Source organism: Ictalurus furcatus, chromosome 3 (genome assembly GCF_023375685.1).
Source record: "Ictalurus furcatus strain D&B chromosome 3, Billie_1.0, whole genome shotgun sequence".
Taxonomy (NCBI): Eukaryota; Metazoa; Chordata; class Actinopteri; order Siluriformes; family Ictaluridae; genus Ictalurus; species Ictalurus furcatus.
In genome coordinates this window covers 8,507,717-8,532,982 of record NC_071257.1, presented here as the reverse complement: position 1 = coordinate 8,532,982, position 25,266 = coordinate 8,507,717, and the positions used below count along the sequence as shown (strand labels likewise).

The window sequence follows — 25,266 nt, the reverse complement described above, 5'->3', positions numbered from 1 at the left end:
CAATGTCCTGCTATGCAACACTAGTGTAAGAATTCAACAATAAAAATTTCCCTGCTCATCTACAGTTGTGCCCAAAAGTTTGCATACCCCTTGCAGAATCGGCTCAATCTTAATGCTTTTAACAAAATAAAAGGGATCATAAAAACCCCATGTTTTTTATTTAGTACTGTCCCGAATAAGCTTTTTCACATAACAGATGTGTACATACAGTCCACAAGTCAAGATAATAGCTGACTTTATAAAAATTACCCTGTTCAAAAGTTTACATGCCCTTGATTCTTAATACTGTGTGTTGTTACCTGGATGATCCATGGCTGTTTTTATGTTTTGTGATAGTTGTTCATCATTCCTTTGTTTGTCCTGAGCAGTTAAACTGCCCACTGTTCTTCAGAAAAATCGTCCAGGTCCTGCAGAGTCTTTGCTTTTCCAGCATATTCTGCATATTTGACCCCTTTCCAATAGCTACTATATGATGTTGAGATCCATCTTTTCACACTGAGGGCAACTGAGGGACTCGTACACAACTATTACAAAAGGTGCAAACATTTACTGATACTCAGGAAGGTAACACAATACACTAAGAGTCAGGGGGGTGTAAACTTTTGAACAGGGTGATCGTTGTAAATTGTTATTATTTTGCCTTTTGGGAGACATGTAACTCTCTTATTTAGTGTCTGTGGGGTAGTAGGGGTAGACTTCAAACCTACCAACAAGTCTGTTTTGCATAACAGTCTTCTAGATTTTCTAGATTAGTACATACTTCTGAATGTAAGGACTCGGTTGTAGATTTGAGATGCAGCTCATGTCATCGGTCACGACAACATTGGAATGCTTTAAAGAGAGAGAGAGAGTGCTTATGAGTGTGGTAAACGTAGCTGTTCATAAAATCACTAAACATTTTCAAGTTTGACTTGGAACCCTGGTGGACAGGGATGTTTTTGGGCTTTGACATGCCATCTATTGAATATCACATTTAATCATCCATATCCAGATGATAAGCAGATGAGTATGTGAACAATGCCACACACGTTGCAGCTGCTTCTGCATATGCATGCATAGTCATGCATCAAGTATAAACTAGACCCCTCTGCTCCCTGTGTCGGTCTCTAAACATACAGTACTGTGCAAAAGTCTTAGATACTAATAATAGATGTTTAATTTATGACTTCTCTCAACCTTTTCAACAAAAAATGAAATCTTACATAAAATGTTTGTCAGTAAGGAAAGTAACATATTGCATAATAAACCACTTTTAAAACAAACAAACAAACAAAAAAGTAATGAAGGCTGTTGGGTTTTAACCCTTTGTTAAAAAAAGCAAAAGGTTATCACATCAAATTAATCAAACTCTAGTTTATTACGGTTTACTGCTCTTTATAGATTTTTTTTTTGTAGAAATGTAATTTTCATTATTTTGGAATGCATCTTTGGTTTACAACATTTCTTTGCATGTGCCTAAGACATTTGCAAAGTATTGCATGATACTGACGTGAATAAAATCTTCAGATGTTACAGTGGTCATGAACTGTTCAAATGTTACTGTGGTCCGGAACAGCTATAGTGGCAGCTTTTGCACTTTGACCAGTTTGCACACTCAGATTAATTCTGCTGAAGGCATGTAATCATAAAAACATTTTCTGAAAAAATTGTGGTGGCTTTAAATGTCACAGTGACTTTTAACTAGGGAAACTGGAATAGGGTCAAGGCAACAATGACAATGAAAACAGATGGCTCTTCTTTTTTTCTTCCCCTGATTTTTATGTTCACAAAATATTATGTTGGTTTATAGTTAATTGGTATTAAGGCTTTCTGGTAGGCTGCTGGTATCATTTGTGTTTTCCTCACTTCAGCATTGGATGCTTTTTTTGTTTAGACACATCAATAGTTTTTCTGTGCTCACTCTTGAATACTAGAGTAAATAAAGTGAACAGTGAACAAATTCAACAGAAGAGGATGGAAGACTCACATGGCCATGTATAATTGCCAATGTATCTTTGAAAGCTTTTGAATATTTTTTTAAATCGTATCTGACAAAGCCATTTGGTATCTGGTCCTAATTAGCAGGACAATTGGCCAAATCTGATTGAATGAACTGAGAGCATTCCTGTTCTGGGTCAGTGGTGACCGGAGACATGACAGGATACGATGCGAATAATGATGATGTACTGCATGGATTTGATCCTCAGGACTAGCCAAGGCAGCCTGATCACAGACACTACACACATGGGAGGTATACAATTTAAGAATGATAGTATTCTTTTTAATATTTTAAAGCCAAACAAGATTGATCTATTCTGTATTAAAAGTTATATTGAAAACAATTCCTTTTAGATGCCTACAGAGGTAAACAACATCTGACAAAATAGTTTTTAATTCCAATCTAGACGATTTCCTTAAAATGCAAGATATACCGTGCCTAAAATGTTGTGTATTAAATTGTCTATATGTCTGGGAAATATCCCTTATTTCTTTCTAGTAAATAAGGTGCCAGAGTAAACACACTTTTATTTTGTGTATAAAACAAAAATTATTTATTCTCATGCACAGTCCGGTCCATAAGTATTTGGACAGCGACAACATTTTTGTAATTTTGCCTCTGTACACCATGAAATGAAGAAATCAAGATTTAATTGAAGTGTAAACCTTCAGCCTTAATTTAAGGGGTCAGGTATTGGCCTGTTTCCTTATTATTTCATGACAAATTAAGGAGATAAAAGGTCTGGAGATAATTTCATGTGTTGAATTTGCATTTGGTAGATCTTAATGGGAACTCTCTATATGCGGTCAAAAGAGGTGTCAGTGCAAGTGAAGGAAGGCATTATTAGACTGAAAATGATCAATGATATTGATAATAAAAGAAATAGATATATTAGCATATAGACTTACACAGTGAAGGAATTGACCATAGTACCCTCTGAGAGTGACTGGAAAAAAAGAGCAAAAAAAAACTTGGCGTGAATGATGGATAGATAATGCCTTGCAACCTGATAGACATGTAATGCCCACAAGACCAACAATCAATGGTGAGTCAGCTGAAGGATTTTAACTATGTCAGCATCAGATACATCAGCGTGAGCCTCCCCTGCCCCAGCAGCCTTCATCTAATCGAGACTATGATTTTTTATATATACATATATTATATACATATATATATATATATATATATATATATATATATATATATATATGTGTGTGTGTGTGTGTGTGTGTGTGTGTGTGTGTGTATAATATATAATACACACACACACACACACACATATATATATATATATATATATATATATATATATATATATATATATATACACACATATACATATATACACACACACACACACACACACACACACACACACACACACACATATATATATTCTTACACCTAATTTTACATGGGGCTGTGTAAATGCTTTTGATACAAACATGTACATATAAGTCTACTAAACTCCTGAATGCAGTAAAACTATTCTGAAAGATGCTACTGACTTAATTTGCAGCCAGAGGAAACCGTTTGTTGCCCAGGATTGCACAGATATATCACAGTGACATCTAGAGTAATGAAAAAGCACATACAGCAACAATCCAGCTGAGCAGGCAGAAACCAGCATTCCACAATTGTGGGCACTTCTTTATAACTCAGGAGTCTATTTATTTATTTGTTTGTTTGTTTGTTTATATATATATAAACAGATTTAGGCCTTACCCACTTTGTGTTTAAAACCAGAATGTAAAACCAGATATGTATACACGTAAGAATGTTTGGGGCACTAAACAGATACAGATATGCAGTCTGTATCTGTTAAGTGCCCCAAATACTGTATCTTAATGTTTATTCCAATTTAAGACACAACACCGATTAATGCCAGCATTATATATCTTCATATCTGACCACTTGCTTCCAACCTCCTGCTCATTAATTTTTATTTGTTGCATTCCAGTCCTGATGCACACTAACTCAACTCTAGTTTTCTGGCAAAATAAAAAAAATTGGCCATCTTCTGTTTGTACAGTATCTTTATTTGTGTGTGCTTTATTTTGATGTGTGACCTTTTTGCTCTTTATCATAATTGATTACATGGACTGGGACTTGTGCATGAACCTTAACTAAGCACAAATTACACATAATGTTTTGTCTATCTAGGCCAGAATCACACAATTTGGACCACTTTAATTTTTTAATTCCTTACTTCATTTGAAGAGGTTGTGCTAAATTCACAGTTCTTTTTTCCTACGTATAATTCCCTGGGGTATGCTGAAGTGAATGCACACCAACATCAGAAATTTGAGTGTACTTCCTTTTGACCATATTGGATTTTGTCAAAAACTGTTCTTGTGCTACTCCTTCAGCAAAATATGTCCAATCAACACCAAATTTGGCGTACATCACATTTAGACCAACCAGTCCAAAAAATGAAAAAGAATGCTGATACTCCAAACGGTTTGCCTATAATGTGAGCCTCACGAGATACCGTAGCTGCCTGCTTTTGCTCCACAAATCTTGGTAAGCAGCTTCAGGACCATGCCCTGAGGCTATGCAACAAATATAGTGACAGTGCTACTTACTGGTCAAAAGTCACAATAACGTGCCAAAAATGCTTACATTTTTTTTTTTTTTTTTTTTACATAAGTGCCATTTGTGCTACTCCTCCTCCAAATTTTGTCACCAAATTTGGCTCACATCATCTTGAGACCTGTCTAAACAAAAGTTATCAAAGGACCGCTGATGTATAAAACCATTCTCCCATAACTTACTGGCAAATGCGTGAAACTACAAATCATTCTTGAATCCCTTCGCCTATAATTATAGCTTTGCTATCCTGGGATTGCTTATGCAACAATTGTAGTGCGTCTGTGAATATGAGGCTCACAGAGTCTGGGTGCTTGGCCCCCAAAATGCTTTTTGCAGCTTTAATTATTATTATTATTATTATTATTATTATTATTATTATTATTAATTATTATTAATATTTTATGCATGTATTCAGTTTTTTGTTAATAAATAGACATCATTCATGTTTTTATGGTGTGATATTAAATTTCTGTTTTGGTTAAAGGAACAGTTGAGTGAGTAATGACCTTTGTCCCTCATCAAAATATATCAAAATGATTCCTGTAATTTTTTTTTAACGAATCACTGATGGGTTAAAAAACAAACAAAAAAAAACGTATTTGTTTATGTTATTGATACTAATAAAGACTTTGCTAAACACTTCTGAACAGAAATCGAACATTAAGCCACTCGTTCATCAACCCACTTCATTTTCTTTCGCCTTTTCGTTTGAGCCTCGCGAGATGCCGTAGCTGCCTGCTTTTGCTCCACGTCGGCATCTGCGCAGTGTTCATCTTACCTGCGAAATGAGAAACGACATAACAGAGCCATCGATACTGTAAGCTGGATGCAGGTCTAGACGATAATATAATAAAAACAAAAACTCTGGGAGGTTACACTTGCTGTTAGCAGTCATGTTTAAGAAACTGAAGCAGAAAATTAACGAAGAACAATCGCCACAAAGGAATGTCCTGTCACTCCAACAGGCCCAGGTTAGTAGTGAGCTTAGCTAACACACTCAACTACTGAATAGTAGTATTCTCTCTGTCCTGCCATTTGTGTCACAATCACAGCACTATTTCTATCGTAGTTAGCACCGCCGAGTCGTTTCTGTTCCAGAAAGACGTGTTTATTTATGAACAGACGCTGTTGTCTTTAGCAGAGTCAGGGTTACGAGCGACGCTGTGTTTTGACCTGAAGCCTGTCAGGTGAAATTTAAAGCAACGAGTCGTGTTTTAAAACTTCGTCTAGGTGTTCGGTTGAGTCGATCACGAGTATGTGTACTTTTTAAAGCTCTTTTACGGCCAAGTGCACTGTCACAGCAGCGCTATTTTCCTCGCTTACATGCCAAAACATTCAGTATTTCGACGCCGGACTGCTCGTGGTGGTGAACTATTAACCAATCCAAGCGCAGGACTGGATTCAAACAGCCAATCAAAATCCATCCCCTTGCACGCGCAACTCTACTTCTTTACAGCAATGTCAGGCTCGGGTTTTTGGCCCTCAACAAGCTAGCTTCGTGTGCACTTCTCTATATTTATTCATATATTTTAGTGTGCGTGGCAGCCTGGGGAACTCTCCACACGGTCAAATCTGGACATTTTTCTATTATATACTTATGAAATCATGAAGGAGACTTTACTGAACTGTCGTCTGTACAGTGTGTAGTGCTCTGCTCTTCTCTGTTTTGATGATGTGACTGGAGCATTGCAGATATTGACACTTGCTGTCTGATAAGGAGCTGAATTGATTATCTTGTCCATTTTCCTAGAGCATGTAGTTATCAGGGATGCATTTAGTGATTTGGTGGCCCGCATTTCAGTGTTTTAACATCGATATTGATTTTTTCAGCATGTTATTTAGCATTAATAGTGTAATAAACCTCTTTCTCTATGTATAATTTTAAACAGGTTTAACCAGATTTATGGAGAACAGAGGGTACATCACAACACCAGGGCTTTTTAGAAAAAATATCACTTTATTAACAATTTTATTTTGAAAAATATAACCAGCACTCCTAAATACCCCCACCCTTATCTAACTATTCAAATACAGTCTATCTAACTACCTTCGTTGCCAGACAAACCCTAATGGTGTCGAGCAACACAAAGCGTCCCAATCTTCCCCTGGGTGCCAAAAAGCTAGTCATGTTCTCTCCCTGAGCCCGTCTCCTCTCACCTATTATCTCAATTATCTTCCAGTCCAGGTGAGTTTAATCATTCCTGCCTTCAGTCAATGGGAAGAGAATATGCTGTGGAAAGGTTCAGATAGGTGGGGCCAAAGCCAAACAAAGAGAAACCCCCAGCGTTCATCACAGTTGCAATAATCATGGGTGAACTTTGACCAAAAAGTGGCCCTGGAGTTTCTGGCCCTGAGCAGACCACCACACCCGACCCACAGCACGCCCCATCATAACACACCCGGCCTACAACACGCCCCATCATAATACACCGGCTCATTAATAGTTAGACCCATTTTTAACACCAGTTACTAGAATAAAAATACAACACGATACAGAAACATAAATGCTATTTAAACATTTATTTCAAGTAGCACTGAACAGATATCAAGTCATATTTGTAAAATAGGCAAACAAACAGGAGAATAGCGTGACAAAGAATATAAAACATTCATAACAGCATGTTAGCTAGTCAGGGGGCATCATTTGGGTGCAGTGTAGGAGAGCTGCAACACTCAGCTGTACAACTCCTGAATCAGGATGGAAACTTTATATTTTAACACTAACATGAATCCTCATATAATCATTTTACCCCCAAAAAATAGACCACTTTTACTACTTTTACTACTACTATTATAATAGTAATAATAATAATGCATTTTATTTTCGAATATTATATTAATAAATAAGCCTATTTCACTATGACCACTGACCAAGAGCAAACAATAAGTCAATGTATGGTACAGTAGGACAGCAGCTTATTAAAATATTCTTCCGTTATACTCCTGATACACACTCCTGATTCTGTTGGCATTTTAGCGCTTGTATTTTTAGAAAAACATAATTAATTTGCAAAAAGTAAAAATAAAACTTTCTTCACCACAAGTTTATGCAGCGTTTTGGGGGCCCTTAATAGCTCGGGGCCCAAGGCAATAACCAATGTTTACCTGATGGTACAGTCTGCCCCTAATATTTATCCAGCAATTTTATTAAAGCCTGACATTCATTGGGAGGGAAAAGCACGTTTATGGTGCTTGCACCCCTGTTAGTCCCTTCACACAGTCTGAATCAAAGCGAAATAGGTACTTTTGGTTTGTTTGCTAGTTTGGTTTGGTTTCACTCAGGATATAATTAAGCAAACCAAAACAATTTTTTTTTTCTTCCTGCCAAATATCAAGAACACATGGTTTTTTTTTTTTCTTCCAAGGCCTAAATAGAAACATTTGCACAGTTTGGTCAAGTATTTTATTGGCTAAAAAGCTGAATTCTGGTCATGGTTTTGTGTTGTCATTTTTGGCTGTTTTCCAGAATAGTCACTGTAACTGTAGGTTTTACCAGTTCAACAACACACGTATGGTATCGTTATGAGTCACTGAACTTTTCAAGTGAATCCTGTTCTTAAGGGAAGTTACTTGATGTTGACTCAATGTGGAAACCCTTGGCATTTGCTTTATAAACCAAGGTCCGAAGAGTCATTTGTGTTTCTATCCATTTCCCCCATTTTCTGTATGATACCAATATCAGGGCTCTGGGTGATATCCATTACTGACATAGTTTGCAGTAATCCAGTTTACTCTTTGTAAACCTCTGTTGCCAAGTTATCTGAAACACCAGCGGTACAATGGCAGTGTGTATTAAAACACTTTCTCTCCTGTGTTCACAAACAACATCTGTGCTTAGCCAATGCAGTCCCATGCTTTCATCACACAATGTATGACAGTGGCCTGAATCAGAAATATGGCAAATTTGATTCAGTGTTTCAGGCTGGTTTCTGCCCCAGTACTGATACTCAGTAACAAATATGTAAATTTCTGTCATGTATATACATCATGTTTGGTGTTAAAATGTTTATGCCAGATTGTATGATTGTTCCTAACTAGGCGAGTTCAGGTGAGAAGCATGGTAAATCACCATTACTGCACCAGGATGCTCCTTCCTCCTCAAGTGACAGAGAGGTAAGGAATGTAGGCATACTATACTCCACCCCCCTTTAAAATCATTTAGAATTTTACACTAATTGCACTTGAACTTTCAGAACCATTTTCTCACCCAAAGGTACACGATGAGCTCCATGGAAAAGTTTGCCTAGATGTTCATGCTGGTTTACCGTCCTGCAGGCTGTAGTTCTAGCCCTCACCCATCACACAGGATATTTAATCTCGAAACCTAGTGCGTAACGATCATCTCTTTGCTGCTAGTTTGTAGCCTTTGTGCTATTCAAACCGACAGCCTGGTGTTTAGAATGGTCTTTAGCAAGATGCACATATTTACATTTGCCATGACAGTCCTGTTGCACACGATGTGTGCACTGTGACTTCTCTCATTGGCCTTAATTATTTGGTGAAATTTAAGTTTCAAACTGTTTAGCATGCCTGGATTAAACATAATGGGTGGGTTGCACCAATAAGGATTAAATTAAGCACAGTTTAGAGCTAATCTAGGATTTTGTTGATCTATGCTTTATATTAAATCGAGTTGTGTTGCACCACTTAAGTTTAAACACAGATGAACAAATCGGGGATTAGAATTCTAACCTGCGATTAAAACCTCCATTTATGATTCATCTTCTCCATCATGATGGATTCGCCATTGACAACATTGCGGCAGTGCATGTGGATCTCATAAACGTGGAAGTATATGAATTCTCCAGTGTAACTAAACAGCAACAAATGTAAGGGAAATTCAACTGAAGTTATTATCCGCTCATTTGCATAACTGACACAGGTTGAGAAAATGAAAAAATTCAGATAAAAAAAATAAAAATCTGAGTTTAAAGTGATGGAGCAACAAGATTATAGTTAATCCAGGTTTATTGTGAAATTAAATCCAGGATTAACGTGATGGTTTAAATGTAAGCCTGTTCATTTCTAAACAAGGTTTAAAGTTTGGTGCAACAGAATTATTAGATAAACCTTGATTTAATCTAGATTTAAGCTTAATCCTTATTGGTGAACCCCACCCAATGATTGCTATAGTTATTCTGTCACTATTCCAAGAGTCTTGGTAATAACAGCGATTATGTTTCTGTATTCCACAGACATTTAGTTTGTTATCTTCGCAACATTTTTTTTGTGTGAGAGAGATAAGAAAGGTAACAGTACAGGAGGATTTCGTTGCAGATGACTTACCTTACAGGAAAGTGAGGGCGCCCCACAAATCCCAAGAAGGGGGCGGGACTTCCAGGCACTGGCACAAATCATTCCAGCTTCATATATTGATTGGCTCATCAATGGTTTTTATTGTGGAGGAAAAGACTGCACTTTTGGTGTAATTTTGAGTGATAACTTATACTAGCATACTCTGAGGTTAAGTTTGGAAGGTCTGGTAATCTAATCAGAGTAAAAGTTACTGGATATCGTGGCAGTGTAATATCATGTAGGGATGATAAACTTATTATAATCACACAAGCTTACTTAACATCCAGGGGTCAGCTGGATTGATGACAATACAACTAAAACAGCAAAATGTTTTTCGATCAGATTATACGAAATGAGACGTCAAAGATTGCAATTGAGAACATGCGGGTTTCACTGTTTCTTTTTTCCTCTCTCTTATTTCTTCTATCCTTATTTCTCATCTTCATGCTCTTACTCATGGTGATGTGTTGTCATGGCTCTGTGTCTCCCCCTCCCTCCACCTCACTGCCTGCCCGAATCATTAATGCATTTTCTGATTTATTTATTTTGTGTGTGTGTGTGTGGGGGGGGGTTGGTCAGCTGCTGGCTGGGATGATAGCAGAGCCTGCTTTTCTCTCTGAATATACTATCTTTGCTCTGGACCATTCAAATCAACCCAAAGCGGCCCAGGTGCCTCGTGCGGTGAGTTCATCCTCACACATCGCCTCCTTTTGCCCACCCAACAACCCCAACTAAACCCCAGTAAACCTGCTGCTTCTACCTGCCTCACCCCTTTAATGCGATGCCTTTGGAGGTTTGACCTAAAGGTTTGACGTTTCTGTACTTCCTGACCTGCTTGCAGCCTTCTGTCATTTTCCTCCCATATTCTTGCTCTCTTGCTTAATTCAATGGCATTTCACCCTTAACTCTTGCATCTAAATCCTTGTAGTGGTGTGTTTATACATTGACAATTGCTTGTGTGCTCTTTCTACTTTGATTATCCTTTCTGAATGGTTTGTTTCTGATATCTCAGGAAATGGTGGATCCTTTTATTTTTTGTCGTCCCCCCCCCCCCCCCAAAAAAATATATTTCTTGCTTGCCTACTTGTATTTCAAACAGTAATGAGTAACTGAATATTTGTAATTTGCTGTTCTCCCGTAAGAAAGCTTCTTCAGTTGCCCGACACTGTCTTTGATATGAGCTTAAAATAAATAATAATTTGTTATTGTCATACTTAAGGAGACTCTTTTGACTGATCAGCAGTTTTTTCTTGTTCTAGCCAAAAACAAGTTATAGGTATAGAAGGAGCTGTAAAAAAAAAGAAATCCGTCTTAATTACGCTGCTTAGCACTTTTGTTTTCACAATTTTGAAATCTAGGATTTCAAATCTGTATTTGCGTATGGACTGTGGTAAGGTCTGCACAACATTAATTTCAAAGCATGAGCCTTAGTGAAGACAAACTAGTTGCTCCTGTTTGCACAATTAGTCACATTTGGTTTGAGAAACCTTGTTTATCTGGTCTGCACATGACAACATGCAGACTTCTTTCCCTCATACATACACGCATCATGTGGGACGTCAAACCAAAATGGGTGGATAAATGGGAAGAGCAACTGATTTACCTATTTAGAAACTTTGTACTAAGCTTATTAACTTGGCAGCTGCCAGCTTTGTTTGTGATTTTGTCCACCTCCCAAAAGCAGGTGAAAATTAGGCCATTATATGCAGGGTTTTTCTGTAAAATTGGGCCACTTTTGAACTACCAGTTGGTTATATTTTTTTCATTCATTCTCATAGATTTGTGTCTCGTGTTTGTGACAGTGTGTAATAATACAAGACCGGTTTTACGACCTTAGTAAAAGTGTTATTTAGACAAACTGCTGTTTTGATCACACAGATCTGGCAACACTGGTCATGGCACATGCCTATGTCATGAAAACGTACACCAATTTTACATCTAACAATTCAACCAGGACTTTTCTGACATATCTGTAATATCAGCTGAGCTTTTTCAGCCATATTAATGGCATCCATACAGGTTACTTATACTGACATGAGTCTTTATTATTAAAACAATAATTATTTCATTACCGAACCGTCATTTCCTGTTTAGTCCTGGGCTTTTTGATGTCTCTCAGGATGAACATTTCCACCAGCTGTTAGTATAGTTACAGCTGTTGGTTGTATTCCTGACACAGTTGTACATTTGAGCATTAGTTTTCCTGTTTAAACTGAAGCGTGCTGTCATGCCAGTAGCGCATACAAAACACTGGCGTGGGTTAAACGCACGGTCCGTTGTGAATCTGAGGTCCGATGCATTGTGAGCAAGTCAGCTTTCATACTGCATCTCCTCACATGCGTACATGTTGTCCAGTTCTTCTTGAGTTACTGTACATTTTCAGTAGACAAACTGTTATTTGTGCGTTTTGATTGCAGTTTGTAAATTTGGTGTATGACATTCTGTAATTGCTGTGATGCATCTCAGGTTGTTTAGGGGATTGTCTTTGGTACTTCAGGTGCACGCTTTTTGAAGGGGAGTAAAGTTTACATAACCGTAATACTGGCTTGAATCTGTTTGATAGCTATAATATACAGCTGGTAATGGTATTAGGGTATTTTTTTTTTTTAGATCTCTGATGCACTATTTTAATATTTGATTTATTTGCGCTAAACCTTTGGGGCTTACAAGTTTTGTACAGTGTGTATTAAATGTGTTGGAGGAACGGTGTCATTTCCTCACAGTGTTTTAAATTTTTTTCCAGTCTAGTCTAAATTAAAGTTTTATAGAGTGGGATGTGGCGAGGAATTTTTGTGCGTCACCTCACACACTACCCATCATTGACTTACATAATAAATCTGGTTGGGCCCCCTCAAATGTCATTTGTCATTTGAGAGAAGAGTATTTAAACAAAAAAAACAAATAAACTAAAAACCTCACCTCACCCCCTGCAAGTCTGCTGACTCGGTCTAATTTGGGGCGGTTTTGTGACATTGTGGCGTCTCTGTGTACAATGTAATTGGTGTATTGCCTTTAATGCAGTGCTCTCTTTCATGGCGCTCAGACTGCATGTGGGAGTAGCCAGAGGCCCTTGCATTGCTCATTGCAATACTATTATTGCATCAAGAGTAATCAGGGTGCAGCGAGCTGGATTAATAGTATACTAACAGAACCTACTTGTTCAACCTTATTTTTTGCACTGATCATTTCTTCATTTCCGTCCTGTTCAGAACATCACTAAAGGAGCAGTTAGTTCTCCCAGTGGAAGTGTGAACGGAGATGGAGCCGCCTCTCCCTTGGCAAGTAGCGCAACAATTTGATATCGCCATAGAAGCCAGACGAGGGTGTTTAGGACAGTCGTAGTTAACAAAATATTATTGTTCATTAAATATACATTTTGCATCTAGGTTATGAAGTAGGGGCGATTCCTTTATTGTCTTATATTCTTTTAATTTCTTGATTATATATGATTATACGGGTACAAGCTCTCACTCTCACCTCATCTACATTCTGTGTCTTTCAGAGAGAGGAGTCACAGACTCTGGCACAGAAGCTGCAGCAGAGGGTGTCCTCAGTTGAGTCTCTCTTTCGGGTTTCCGGACGTGCCGAGGGGCTTTTCCGCTCTGGCTCCCGGGACAGTCTGGTCCGTAGCGCGTCACGGGAATCTCTCACTCCTCTGGGAGAGAATGAGGCCCCAGGAGCCCCTGCCTTCGACCCTCCATCGGACATCGAGAGTGAAGCAGAAGATGCACCTGGCAACGCAGAGGCTCTGCCCAAGGAGCAGCTCTTATATCGGCTACATAGGGTGGAAAAGAGTCTAGCAAACTATAGAGGGAAATACTCTGAGGTATTGGCAAAAGTCAGGCCTACTGACTGAAATAAATGTCATGACAAAAAGGTCATGTCTGGCATAATCTTTTGATATAAAATGTCCAAGGTGTTAGTCTGGCTAGGTTATATCAAAGGGTAATAATGTTTTACAGCTACATTAGGTAGCCTGTTGATATGTTATTTACCTCTGTAGTTGAAAGGTCATACTGTACACAATATTATAAGGCTGTATAACAGCTGCACCTATTTATTTAAATAACAATACTTTTAAATGTGTTTAGTCTTAGTGTGTAGACTTGGACATTGTAATTTTGCCTGCATTTCCTTTTTCCTGCTATAAGCAAAGTTTATATATTAAGTAAGCAAATTTTATATATTTTTATATATATATATGTATGTATGTGTGTGTGTGTGTGTGTGTGTGTATGTGTATGTATATATATATATATATATATATATATATATATATATATATATATATAATATCTCTATCTCTCATACCATAAAGGGAATGTTGTGCAAGAAGTCACAATGAGATTGACTCACATTTTCTTATTCTGTCTCTTCTCTCCACCAGCTTGTAACAGCCTACAGAACAGTGCAGAGAGATAAAGAGAAAACACAGGTAACTTTCATAAGCCTGATTTGGGACAGGTCATGTTGATAAGGTTGGATGTCTAGTGAAATATGATGAACAAAGTAATAACAACGGCCACAAAATATTACTACTAGAATCTGACTTTGATTACCGGTTGGTCTATATGCAATTATTTGTTTTCTTTGTCAGTAAAGGTATCTTCAAAGATGTTTATTTTCTTTCTGCTACAGGCTATCCTCAGTCAGAGTCAAGACAAAGCACTACGGAGAATAGGGGAACTCAGAGAAGTATGACCACACACTCACTGACTGTCATTTCCTCCATTTTTTTGATCTTTAGCTGTATAGAAGCACAAAGCTGGATTTTTAGTTCTTTCATGACTCCATAATGAAGGTCGTGAGCTTGTGGTTATTATAAGGTTAGTTGCAGCAAATGTGCAGATGTTACCCATTCCAGCCATTGCACCATAGACTGTTCCATTTCACATCACTCTCTGTGTGTGTGCGCGTGTGTGTGTGTGCGTGCCAGGAGCTGCAGATGGATCAGCAGGCCAAAAAGCACCTGCAAGAGGAGTTTGATGCTGCCCTAGAGGAAAAAGACCAGATGATCACTGTCCTGCAGACTCAAGTGTGTGTTTAAGCATATGTCTGTGCTAATTTGAGAATGTATATCGGCACACGCTGACGCTGAAGCCCTTTTTTTAAAAAAAAAAATTAGGTTGCCCTTATGAAGAAACGACTACGCAGTTGTCCCGAGGCTTTGGCCTCAGCTGAGGCAGGTGACACCCAGACAGATGATTCTACAGAAATGACCTCTGACCCTCAAAGCACTACCCAAGTGGAGAGTGTGGAACTAAATCAAGGTAGGTGCTACATACACATAGTGCTACTGCATATATTTAAGATTTACCACATGTAATTTACACATGTAAATCAGCTTTGCATAGTTGTACTGATAATGATCTTATTAATGTGTGCTCATATAGTATAGTTCCATCTACGGTCCTGTGTATATATGTTATTTGGATACAATGTAGTTTTGTACTTTTGTGCTTGTTTTATACTTGTTGCCCTGTTTGCATTTTATGCAGTCCTGTGTACTTTATATATTGGATTGTCTTGTATTGTGCATCATGATGCTGGGAAATATATTTCATCCCATTATATACATACATATGCTATACAGTCCCCTCCAAAAGTGTTGGAACAGCAAGGCCAATTCTTTTTGCTATACACTGAAGACCTTTGGGTTTGAGATGAAAAGATGAATATGAGAAGATGGATCAGAATTTTTCATCTTTAATTTCCTGATGTTTACATCACAGCTAAGAACCACCCAATTTTTAGGTGAGCAAAAGTATAGGAATAGATAGTCTTAAAGTAAATTACACTTAATATTTGGTTGCATATCCCTTGTTTGCAATAACTGCATCAAGCTGAAGACGCACTCACATCACCAAACTGTTATATTTTTTTTTGTGTCACTTTTCCAGGCTTGTACTGCAGCTTTTTTCAGTTGTTGGATGTTTTGGGGGGTTTCTCCCTTCAGTCTTCTCTTCAGGGGGTGAAATACTGCTCAATTGGGTTAAGGCTAAAGCCTTCCACTTTTTTCCACTGATGAGGTCCGTTGTTGTGTTGGTAGTGTGATTTGGGTCATTGTCTTACTGCCTGATGAAGTTCCTCCCAATTAGATTGGATGCATTTCTCTGTAAATTGACAGACAGAATGTTTCTATAGACTTCTAAATTCATTCTACTGCTACCATCTTGAGTTACGTCAATAATAAAGATTAGTGAGCCTGTTCCAGAAGCAGCCATGACACTACCTCTGCCGTGCCTGGCCCATGAGCTCGTATGTTTTGGCTCATGAGCAGATCGATTCTTTCTCTACATTTTGGCTTTTCCGTCACTTTGGAAGAGATTAATCTTGGTTACAGAACTTTTGTGACTCATCTCTTTTCTATTTTCCTATTTCTTTTTTTCACACTGCACTTAACCCCGGGTTTCACACTTCTAATTTAGAAGCAGAGTTAGCACTACGTTTTACTCTGAAGCAGGGTTAGCACCACTTTTACAGTGTTAACCTCGCATTGCAGTGCCAAACATGTACAGTGTGAAATGATGCGGTGTTATAGTGTTATGAATGTTATGGCTTGATGCTAAACCACAGACACCCAATCAGAAATTGAACAGTGTGTGCCTCATATCACTTGCTTTATACAATTACAGAAAGCCCGTGTGTTGTCAAGCAGCAGTCGAACACCAGCTGTGGATGGCGAGGAGGCAGGGCAAACCGTTCTCACGTTAAGCATTTTAGAATGTCTTCTTGCAGGTGTCTGTCTCTGCTTTAACAAGCAAGAGAGAGAGATCTCTCTCAGTATATAAATATAATTTCTATTCATAATTTCAAATGTAGTTGGCAATGTTTGTATGCTAATATATGGTTATTTACAGTTATAAAAGCATCTAGGTTAATTTTACAATCTATCAAACTGTTGCATAGTACATGTAGCACAAGTGTATTGTGGCCAAACGAAAAACCAATAAAAATTATCATGGTGTGCAAATGTAAACCCATGAAATGTTATAGGCTTCAATATTAAATCTCAACATTATCAATTAAATACAATACAATTAAAACATTATCAGATTTTCACACAAGTCCTAAAAGCATACAAAGAGAACCAAATTAAACAAATGAGACAAAAATGTTATACTTGGTCATTTATTTATTGAGGAAAATGATCCAATATTACATATCTGTGAGTGGCAAAAGTATGTGAACCTCTAGTGTTAGCAGTTAATTTAAAGGTGTAATTAGAGTCAGGTGTTTTCAGTCAATGGGAGGACAATCAGATGTGAGTGAGCTCCCTGTTGTATTTAAGGAACAGGGATCTATCGACATCTGATATTCACAACACATGTTTGTGGAAGTGTATCATGCCATGAACAAGAGAGATTTCTGAGGACTTCCTACAAAGAGCTGTTGATGCTCATCAGATTGGAAAAAGTAACAAAACCGTCTCTAAAGAGTTTGTACTCCACCAGGAGTGTTCAACCAACAGAGTTCACTCAAAGAGCAAGACATGTAATAATCCATGAGGTCACAAAGGAACCCAGGGTAACCTCTAAGCAACTAAAGGCCTCTCTCACAAAGGCTAATGTTAATATCTATGAGTCCACCATCAGGAGAACACTGAACAACAGTGGAGTTGCAAGGAGAAAGCCACTGCTCTCTAAAAAGAATATTGCTGAACTACAGCTTGCTATAGATCACATGAACACGCCAGAAGGCTAATGGAAAATGTTTTGTGGACAGATGAGACCAAAAATAGAACTTTTTGGTTTAAATGAGAAGTGTTTGGAGAAAGGAAAACACTACTGTATTAAGTGTAAGAAGCCTTTTTGTGAATTCGAATCTGGCTTTCTGATTCTTACTACTGATGAGTGGTTTGCCTTAGGGATGAAACGGTTACCGCTTTCACGATAAGCCGCTATAAAATTCCCCGGCGGTTAGTATTACCAGGTCACATTTAATTATCATTAAAACCGTGCGCGATTATGGTGATTTGTAAAACTCACGGTAAATGCTGTCCACACACACCCAGCATGAGCCTGATGTAGGCACAGCATGCAACATTTTTGTTTTTTGAGCGTGAAAATATGGTGATGGCGCTCGGGAGATTTTCCAACCTTCCAAGAGGACCAAATCCAAAGTGGATTTTATAAAAATGCTGAGGGAAACTTAATAGAAGATGGTAACCCTGTCTGCAGAGGGAAAGTTGCTGCGAAAGGGGGCTTTGGCGTTTCGTTGGTGCTTTGCCACCTTTTCTCCCTCGCTTTAAAATCGCTTATGAATGTCTGTGTGCATTTCACGTTCGAATTAGCGGTAATTCGGGGGTGGCAGTTGCTTGAATGTTGGGTTCGTTATTATTCTTAATGAAAAACACAGTAACAAAAAAAAAAAACAGTACAATGACGAACTCGCTTATATTAATCCAAATCTTCCGCCATCGTCATGTCAGTCAGCTCGCCTCGCTCTCATCACGTGATAAATGAAATCTGACTTGTGCTGATCTGTGCTGCGACTCGGAGTCATTCGGCTCGTGCTGAATTGAGCAGATGCGTTCAGTTTTTAATCGGAGCGTACGTTCTCTAACTGAACTAAAAGATTATCACTATAAAGTAGCAAAATGACAGTGGGGGCGGTGCCATGGTGTTTTCCTTTGCCAACCTGTTCCGTGTCTGGCTGTTAGTACACCAGTGGTTTCTTTCTTTTTCACGATTGTTACGTCCCCTAAGTTGGCCTAAAGGGGTATGAGGAAGACGTAGACATAAAATTGAAAGACAACTTTCCAGATTAGAATTGTATCACTCTGAACACCCGCTGCTGGTGAACTGACACAAGGACATCAAAGTAAATGCTGGACAATTACTACAATTTATTTGGTGCAAAGAACAGAAACAAAGGGACAATAAATATACATAAAATATTTACAAGGTAGTAATTAAAACAAAACGTAACACCAGGGGTGCTAAATCAAAGAAATTAACAAAACCAAAACACACGCTAACTCCGAAATCTAACTGGAACTGAAGGAAAATAACCAAACATCTTCAGTGTGCAGCACGCCCTGACTTCCACTACTCTCGCTACCAAACCAAAATTACATGGGGTGGCACCCGCTCCTTACGTAGTGTGTTTAACATCAACAGAATCTGCATGTAATATGCTAGTCACATGATGAACGTCCCTGTTCGCTTCTCCCCAGTCTGATGTAGCACAAGCTACAGGCAAGATGTCCGCCAACATCACACGCAAAAGGAAATAACAGGGAAAAACAAAACAAGCCAGTATGAACAAAACAAATGGCCAAAGCCAAGAAAAACTAATTTACGAAAGTTACTACTTAACGAATAAACACTCAAAAACAGAAACCAGCCACCCACAGAGTAAACATAAATGAATAGCAATCTAACAACAGGATCAGCAAGTTGGAAAACAACCACCCTTTCTTCCGGGTATAGAGGGGATCTTTATACCCAAGTTGTTGGATGTAATTGGCTGCTTCTGTCAACGTCATGGATAATGGACAGCCTGATCGAATGGCGATAGAGATAGAGGAGCAGAGCCGTGACCAAATAGTAAAAAAGGAAGAAGAGAGAAAGCAATAGACAAACCAACACACAATTTTCCCACAATAACTGGGCACGTAACATGGATGTTCCAAATTGTTGTACTGATTATGCCTAATGCTTGTGCAATGGCTCTGATAGATTTTCCCTCCCCTTCTCAGCAAGCAAAATGGCTTGCCTTTCTCCCATAGACAGCTCTCTGGTCTATATGTTGGTTTATCCCTTTTGACAACAAATGCAGTCTTCACTGGTGTAACCCAGCGCTCAAACCAAGAGTCGACATTGAAAGCTATTAATTATTTGAACAGTCTAACAGGGCACACCTGGGCAACAAGAAACAACTCTCAGTCACATGTTCCAGTGTTTTTGATCACTTAAAAAAAAAAAAAAGCAAGTGGGTTCAAACAAAAGTTAATTAACGGATCTGGATGTAAATATCAGGGAATGAAAACTGAAATTCTGATCCATCAGCTCATATTCATGTTTTGATCTGAAACCCAGATGTCGTCAGTGTATAGCAAAAACAAAAGAATTGGCCTTGCTGTTCCAACCCTTTTGGAGGGGACTGTATAGCACATGTATGTATATAATGGCATGAAATATATTTTCCAGCATCATGGTGCAAAATACAAGACAATACAATATACAGGGGAGGGGACTGTATGTGGTTGGGATGACGACAAAATTTCACTTGTGTTTACTTAAAGGAAAAGTCCACCCTGAAACGAAGGAAATATATTTGTATAATGCTTAGTGAGTCTGGTGCTAATTTGTTGGTTGTTGCTGTATTTTCATTATTTGAGAAGTTAGCCATTGTGAGAAGATGATGAATCAGCCATAAAAAATATCCTTTAGACACACGATTAGAATTAATGTAAGATATAAGACCGACTGCTTCACTTCAGCTGGCACATAACTTGTGTCGACTGGTGCTGTAGTGAACACTGTTGTCTGTGTGTGTGTGTGTGTGTATGTGTGTGTGTGTGTGTGTGTGTGTGCACGCAGCAGGGGGCACTGGTGAACCAGGTAACACTGCTGACATGGAAGTTTTGCAGAAGCGAGTGAGGCGGCAGGAGACGCTGCTGCAGCGCTGCAAGGAGCTGATTAACACCAACAAAGAGCGTAGTGCTCAGCTCAGCAGTGAGAATGATGCCCTGCAGCAACAACTGCAGGAGAGACTGCAAGAACTGGAAAAGATTAAAGTATGTATTTAATGTTCTGATGGAACTGTATATTATTAAATAGGAAAAGGGAAAAGTTATGAAAATAAGGGATTTAAACAAAGTGCAAAGAACAACTTTACCAAGAAAAATTCACCCTGAATCACTCGCACGTCAGTATTTAATAATCAGCATGTAACATTCAGTGGCATCCAAGATTTATATTTTTGGTTTAAACATCTTTTTTTTAATCAACCTTTTGGTCTAGTTTCCCTAAAGCATATCCAGGGGGTCCATGATTTTCTAATCATGATTGTTATGACTTGGTAAGTTGTTATGCCTATAAATTATGCCAACTGGAATCTAATAACAATCTTAATAAAAATGGGTTATGTGGTTGGGTAGTTCAAAAGAAAAAAAAAACAAAAACTCCCAGGCTCCAATAAAAAACAGCCAAAATATTAGTGTATGCATTTACATAATGTCTCATTTAAAAAAAAAAAAAAAAAAGGTTTGATAGTAAAGTAAATCTATTCTGAAGTGATCCGTAATTTTTTATTTATTTATTTATTTTAAGTTAATGGGGTCACTCTCTGTTAAATGTTTAGACCGCAAAAGCTGGTCCAAGGCAGGATAGTACCAGACTGACTGGAAGAACTCAACGTTAATGACTGTTATACTTTAAAAAGAAAGCGTTTCTTTATAAAGCGGCTGAAAAGCGTATTACGTCAGCATTACTTCATGCTATATAAATGTCATCTTAGTCATCCTGAATTGTTTGGTACACAGAATTCGGGCAACATCAGCTCTCTCTACATGCCATATAGTTAGCTGTGGCAATTTTGTGCCAGCTCCCATTTTTGCCACATAGCTTCATAGTTCCCACTCTTTCAGAAATCATAACTATAAACATTTAGCAGCAAAATCCTTGGGAAATTGAAAGATTTGGAAACATCAGAAGGGGAGAGTGGGAGTGTTAGTGTAGCTAGTATGTCTAGGAGTTGTATCAAATTGAATACTCAAATAGATTTCATGAGGATTGTATAAGAAAAAATGACATTTATATTGGTTAAATTATATATACTGTGTTTGTGATGTAAATATTGTATTGATAACATATTAATTATGGTGTAGCTCATTGCCGCTCGCCGTTTGCATAAATGAAAGATGCCAGCGCCACCTTTTTGTCAAACTTGCCTTGGATGTTCAGAGTTTGAGTTAATTTACCTAGCCTCTTCTACTGTTTTAAGTGAGTTAAATAGGATATTTTGTCATCAGCACCCCTGATAGGTGCTTTGTTTGGATTCCTGCATTATTAAGAATGTTTAAGAATGTGCTGCTCGTTAAAAAAAATAATTAAAGCTGCTAAAATGGAATGGTAATAGTACTTATTTCAAGATTTTAACAGCTCGAGATAAAATATGTAGTCTATGCAGGCTGACCTGGATAATTAGTACAGGAAATATTCTGTGATTTCTTAACTAGTGCTGAAAGGCTGTGTTCATTTAAACTGAAAAAAAAAAATCTATCCTGAGAATACTTATTTCTGATTTCATTTTCTCAGGAACTTCACACCAGTGAGAAGACCAAGCTGATTACACAGCTGAGGGATGCCAAGAACCTCATTGAGCAGCTGGAGCAGGACAAGGTAAGAGTAACCCATGGGTCTTTTCAGACAGATAGAGGCCTCATGTGGGCTCATCAGTGCGTGTTTGTCAGACAGCTGTTCACACGAGCCGTGTGACTGGGAAAACGCACGACTCCAGCTTGTCTAAGTAAAACTAAAGAATGAATAATTATAAACGATGTTAGCACTTTCACATTTTCACACAGTTTATTTTTTTCCAATGCTTAAACTTCTTGGGTTTAAGAAGGGCCTTACGGTAAATGAAACGTGTAGAATTATTTCTTTTTGATGATAAAGTCAAGAAAAGGAAATGTAAATGAAGGTTGGAGTTTACTCATGCTTTACTTTCTGCTCTGCGTACTACTTGGTGTGATCTGAAGTCATTTGAACTATGCAAGTTGCCTGTGAAATTGGAAGAGCTACTGTGGTGCACTCAGTGCTAGGCTGAGCATTAGCCTCTCAATGTCTTTTCTGAAGGACAGTGATAATTGCATGGGATTGGCATGTTTATATTCACCGCAACATATCAGAAAGGATCTGAATTTCAGACTGTGATAATAAATACCAGGCACTCATTCTTGTTGTGCATTGCTGTGGCCAGCGCATTGCTTTCACAGTAATGACATTCCTGTTATGCAGGAGTATATTACTTTCCTCTGTACAATGAGATCAGTAGCATCACCTTAAAAAGGATCTCGATCAGTGTTGAGCTTCTGAAGTGAATCGTTTTTTTTCTAATTAAAATTACACACCCCTCAAGGATTTTCTAGCGAAACATCATGCCTGATGAGAATTCTGATGAGCTTGACAGTTAATGAGATAAATCCAGATAAATACAAATGCTCATTAAAGCCTGATCAAAGCCATTGTTATGTTTAGAGCTGCAACAACTAATCGATAATAATCGATTATGAAAATTGCTGTCAAGGAATCTCATTATCGATTAGTTGGTTTGTGCGCGGCACATTTACTCATTACGTTACATTTGTTCCGAAAACACGCTTCGGAGAGTAAATACAAAAGTTGTGTCCCAAATGACGTACTATACACTTACACTATGCACTCTGCAGTACCGTCTAGTGCAGTGTTTCTCGGCGGGGTGAGGGTGAGATGTATATTGATTTGGTTATTTGCAAATATCACGATAGCTGAGCTGACGATCGTTTATTGATGGATGGTAGACAAGTTCAAGTGTCGCATTGATGGATAAAATAAACAAAGGATAATTCAGAGACTCAAATTAAATGTCACACCAACAATAAAATGTAAAAAAAATAAAATCTTCAAATGTTTTGATTCAATTTTAATGTTAATATTATTAATGTTAGATATTAATAAAATAAAGCAACATATATAGAAATGACATATAGAACATATATAGAAATGTTTAATATATAGTCTGTAATTGTTGTGGAGTGAGGGGTTCCTTGTGGATTGTTTGAAATATGCTAGGGGTCCAAAGCTCACAAAAGGTTGAGAACCACTGGTCTAGTGTATGAATTTTAGAAAGGTAATATCGTCTCAAATGGAACACATTAGTTTTCTACTCACCTGAAAGTTTGCCCCCAACCGATTAATCGAAAATAATAATAATAATAATAAAATAAAAGTAAACGGCCAACTAATTGATTATGGAAATAATCGTTAATTGCAGCCCTAGTTATGTTGCTGCTCTTTTCTGATGGGATTGTCTAGGGTATGGTTATTGCTGAGACCAAGCGGCAGATGCATGAGACTCTGGAGATGAAGGAGGAGGAGATTGCCCAGTTGCGCACCAGGATCCAGCAGACTGTGGCCCAGAAAGAGGAGCTGCAAGAGCAGCGAGAGAAAGCAGAGAAAGCTGGTGAGCGAGCTGGAAACGGTCTATGTCTCTCTCCTCTCTTTGTGCCCCCATTTGTGTGAGAGTATTATACAGTTGTGCCCAAAAGTTTGCATACCTCTTGCAGAATTGGCTCAATCTTAATGCTTTTAACAAAATAAAAGGGATCATAAAAACCCCATGTTTTTTATTTAGTACTGTCCTGAATAAGCTATTTCACATAACAGATGTTTACATATAGTCCACAAGACAAAATAATAAGCTGAATTTATTTAAAAAATTGCCCCGTACAAAAGTTTACATGCCCTTCATTCTTAATACTGTGTTGTTACCTCTATGACTATTTTTTTGTTTTGTGATAGTTGTTCCTGAGTCCCTTGTTTGTCCTGAGCAGTTAAACTGCCCACTGTTCTTCAGAAAAATCCTCCAGGTCCTGCACAGTCTTTGCTTTTCCAGCATATTCTGGATATTTGACCCCTTTCCGGCAGTGGAATTCACTGATGCTCAAGAAGGTAACACGATACATTAAGAGCCAGGGGGTGTAAACTTCTGAACCGGATGATCTGTGTAAATTGTTATTTTGTTTAAAGATCTTTTTTCATTTAATACTACCCCTCAGATGCTAAATAAGATAGTTACATGTCTCCCAGAAGACAAAATACTAACAATTTACACCAATCATCCTGTTCAAATGTTTACACCCCCCCGGCTCTTAATGTATTGTTAACTTCTTGAGTATCAGTGAATGTTTGCACCTTTTGTAATAGTTGTGTACGAGTCCCTCAGTTGTCCTCAGTGTGAAAAGATGGATCTCAACACCATATAGCCATTGCTGGAAAGGGGTCAAATATGCAGAAGATGCTGGAAAAGCAAAGACTGTGCAGGACCTGGAGGATTTTTCTGAATAACAGTGGGCAGTTTAACTGCTCAGGACAAACAAGTGACTCATGAACAACTATCACAAAACAAAAAAACAGTCGTGGATCATCCAGGTAACAACACACTGTATTAAGAATGAAGGGCATGTAAACTTTTGAATGGGACAATTTGTATAAATTCAGCTATAATCTTGTATTGTGGACTGTATGTAAATATCTGTTATATGAAATAGCTTATTCAGGACAGTACTAAATCAAAAATAACATGGGTTTTTTATGATCCCTTTCATTTTGTTAACAGTATTAAGATTAGCAGATTCTGCAAGGGGTATGCAAACATTTGGGCACAACTGTAATTGCTGAGAGTATGTGGTC

The 25,266-nt window shown here is 38.0% G+C and overlaps 1 protein-coding gene across 3 annotated transcripts in view; it reads left to right on the top strand.

Moving 5' to 3' along the window:
• The first annotated feature begins 5,349 nt into the window (after positions 1-5,349).
• golga4 (golgin A4) overlaps positions 5,350-25,266 on the top strand; it is a 34,345-nt gene continuing 14,428 nt past the window's right edge. For 2 of the 3 annotated variants that reach the window (XM_053620631.1, XM_053620630.1), the window contains exons 1-11: positions 5,350-5,541; positions 8,609-8,683; positions 13,075-13,143; positions 13,368-13,691; positions 14,253-14,300; positions 14,504-14,560; positions 14,802-14,900; positions 14,991-15,135; positions 20,413-20,609; positions 22,132-22,215; positions 23,890-24,037. In XM_053620631.1, the coding sequence (XP_053476606.1) occupies positions 5,464-5,541; positions 8,609-8,683; positions 13,075-13,143; positions 13,368-13,691; positions 14,253-14,300; positions 14,504-14,560; positions 14,802-14,900; positions 14,991-15,135; positions 20,413-20,609; positions 22,132-22,215; positions 23,890-24,037 (1,324 nt within the window). In that variant the 5' untranslated portion in view covers positions 5,350-5,463. The remainder of the gene's footprint in view (positions 5,542-8,608; positions 8,684-13,074; positions 13,144-13,367; positions 13,692-14,252; positions 14,301-14,503; positions 14,561-14,801; positions 14,901-14,990; positions 15,136-20,412; positions 20,610-22,131; positions 22,216-23,889; positions 24,038-25,266) is intronic. The other variant, XM_053620632.1, reaches the window with a different exon arrangement.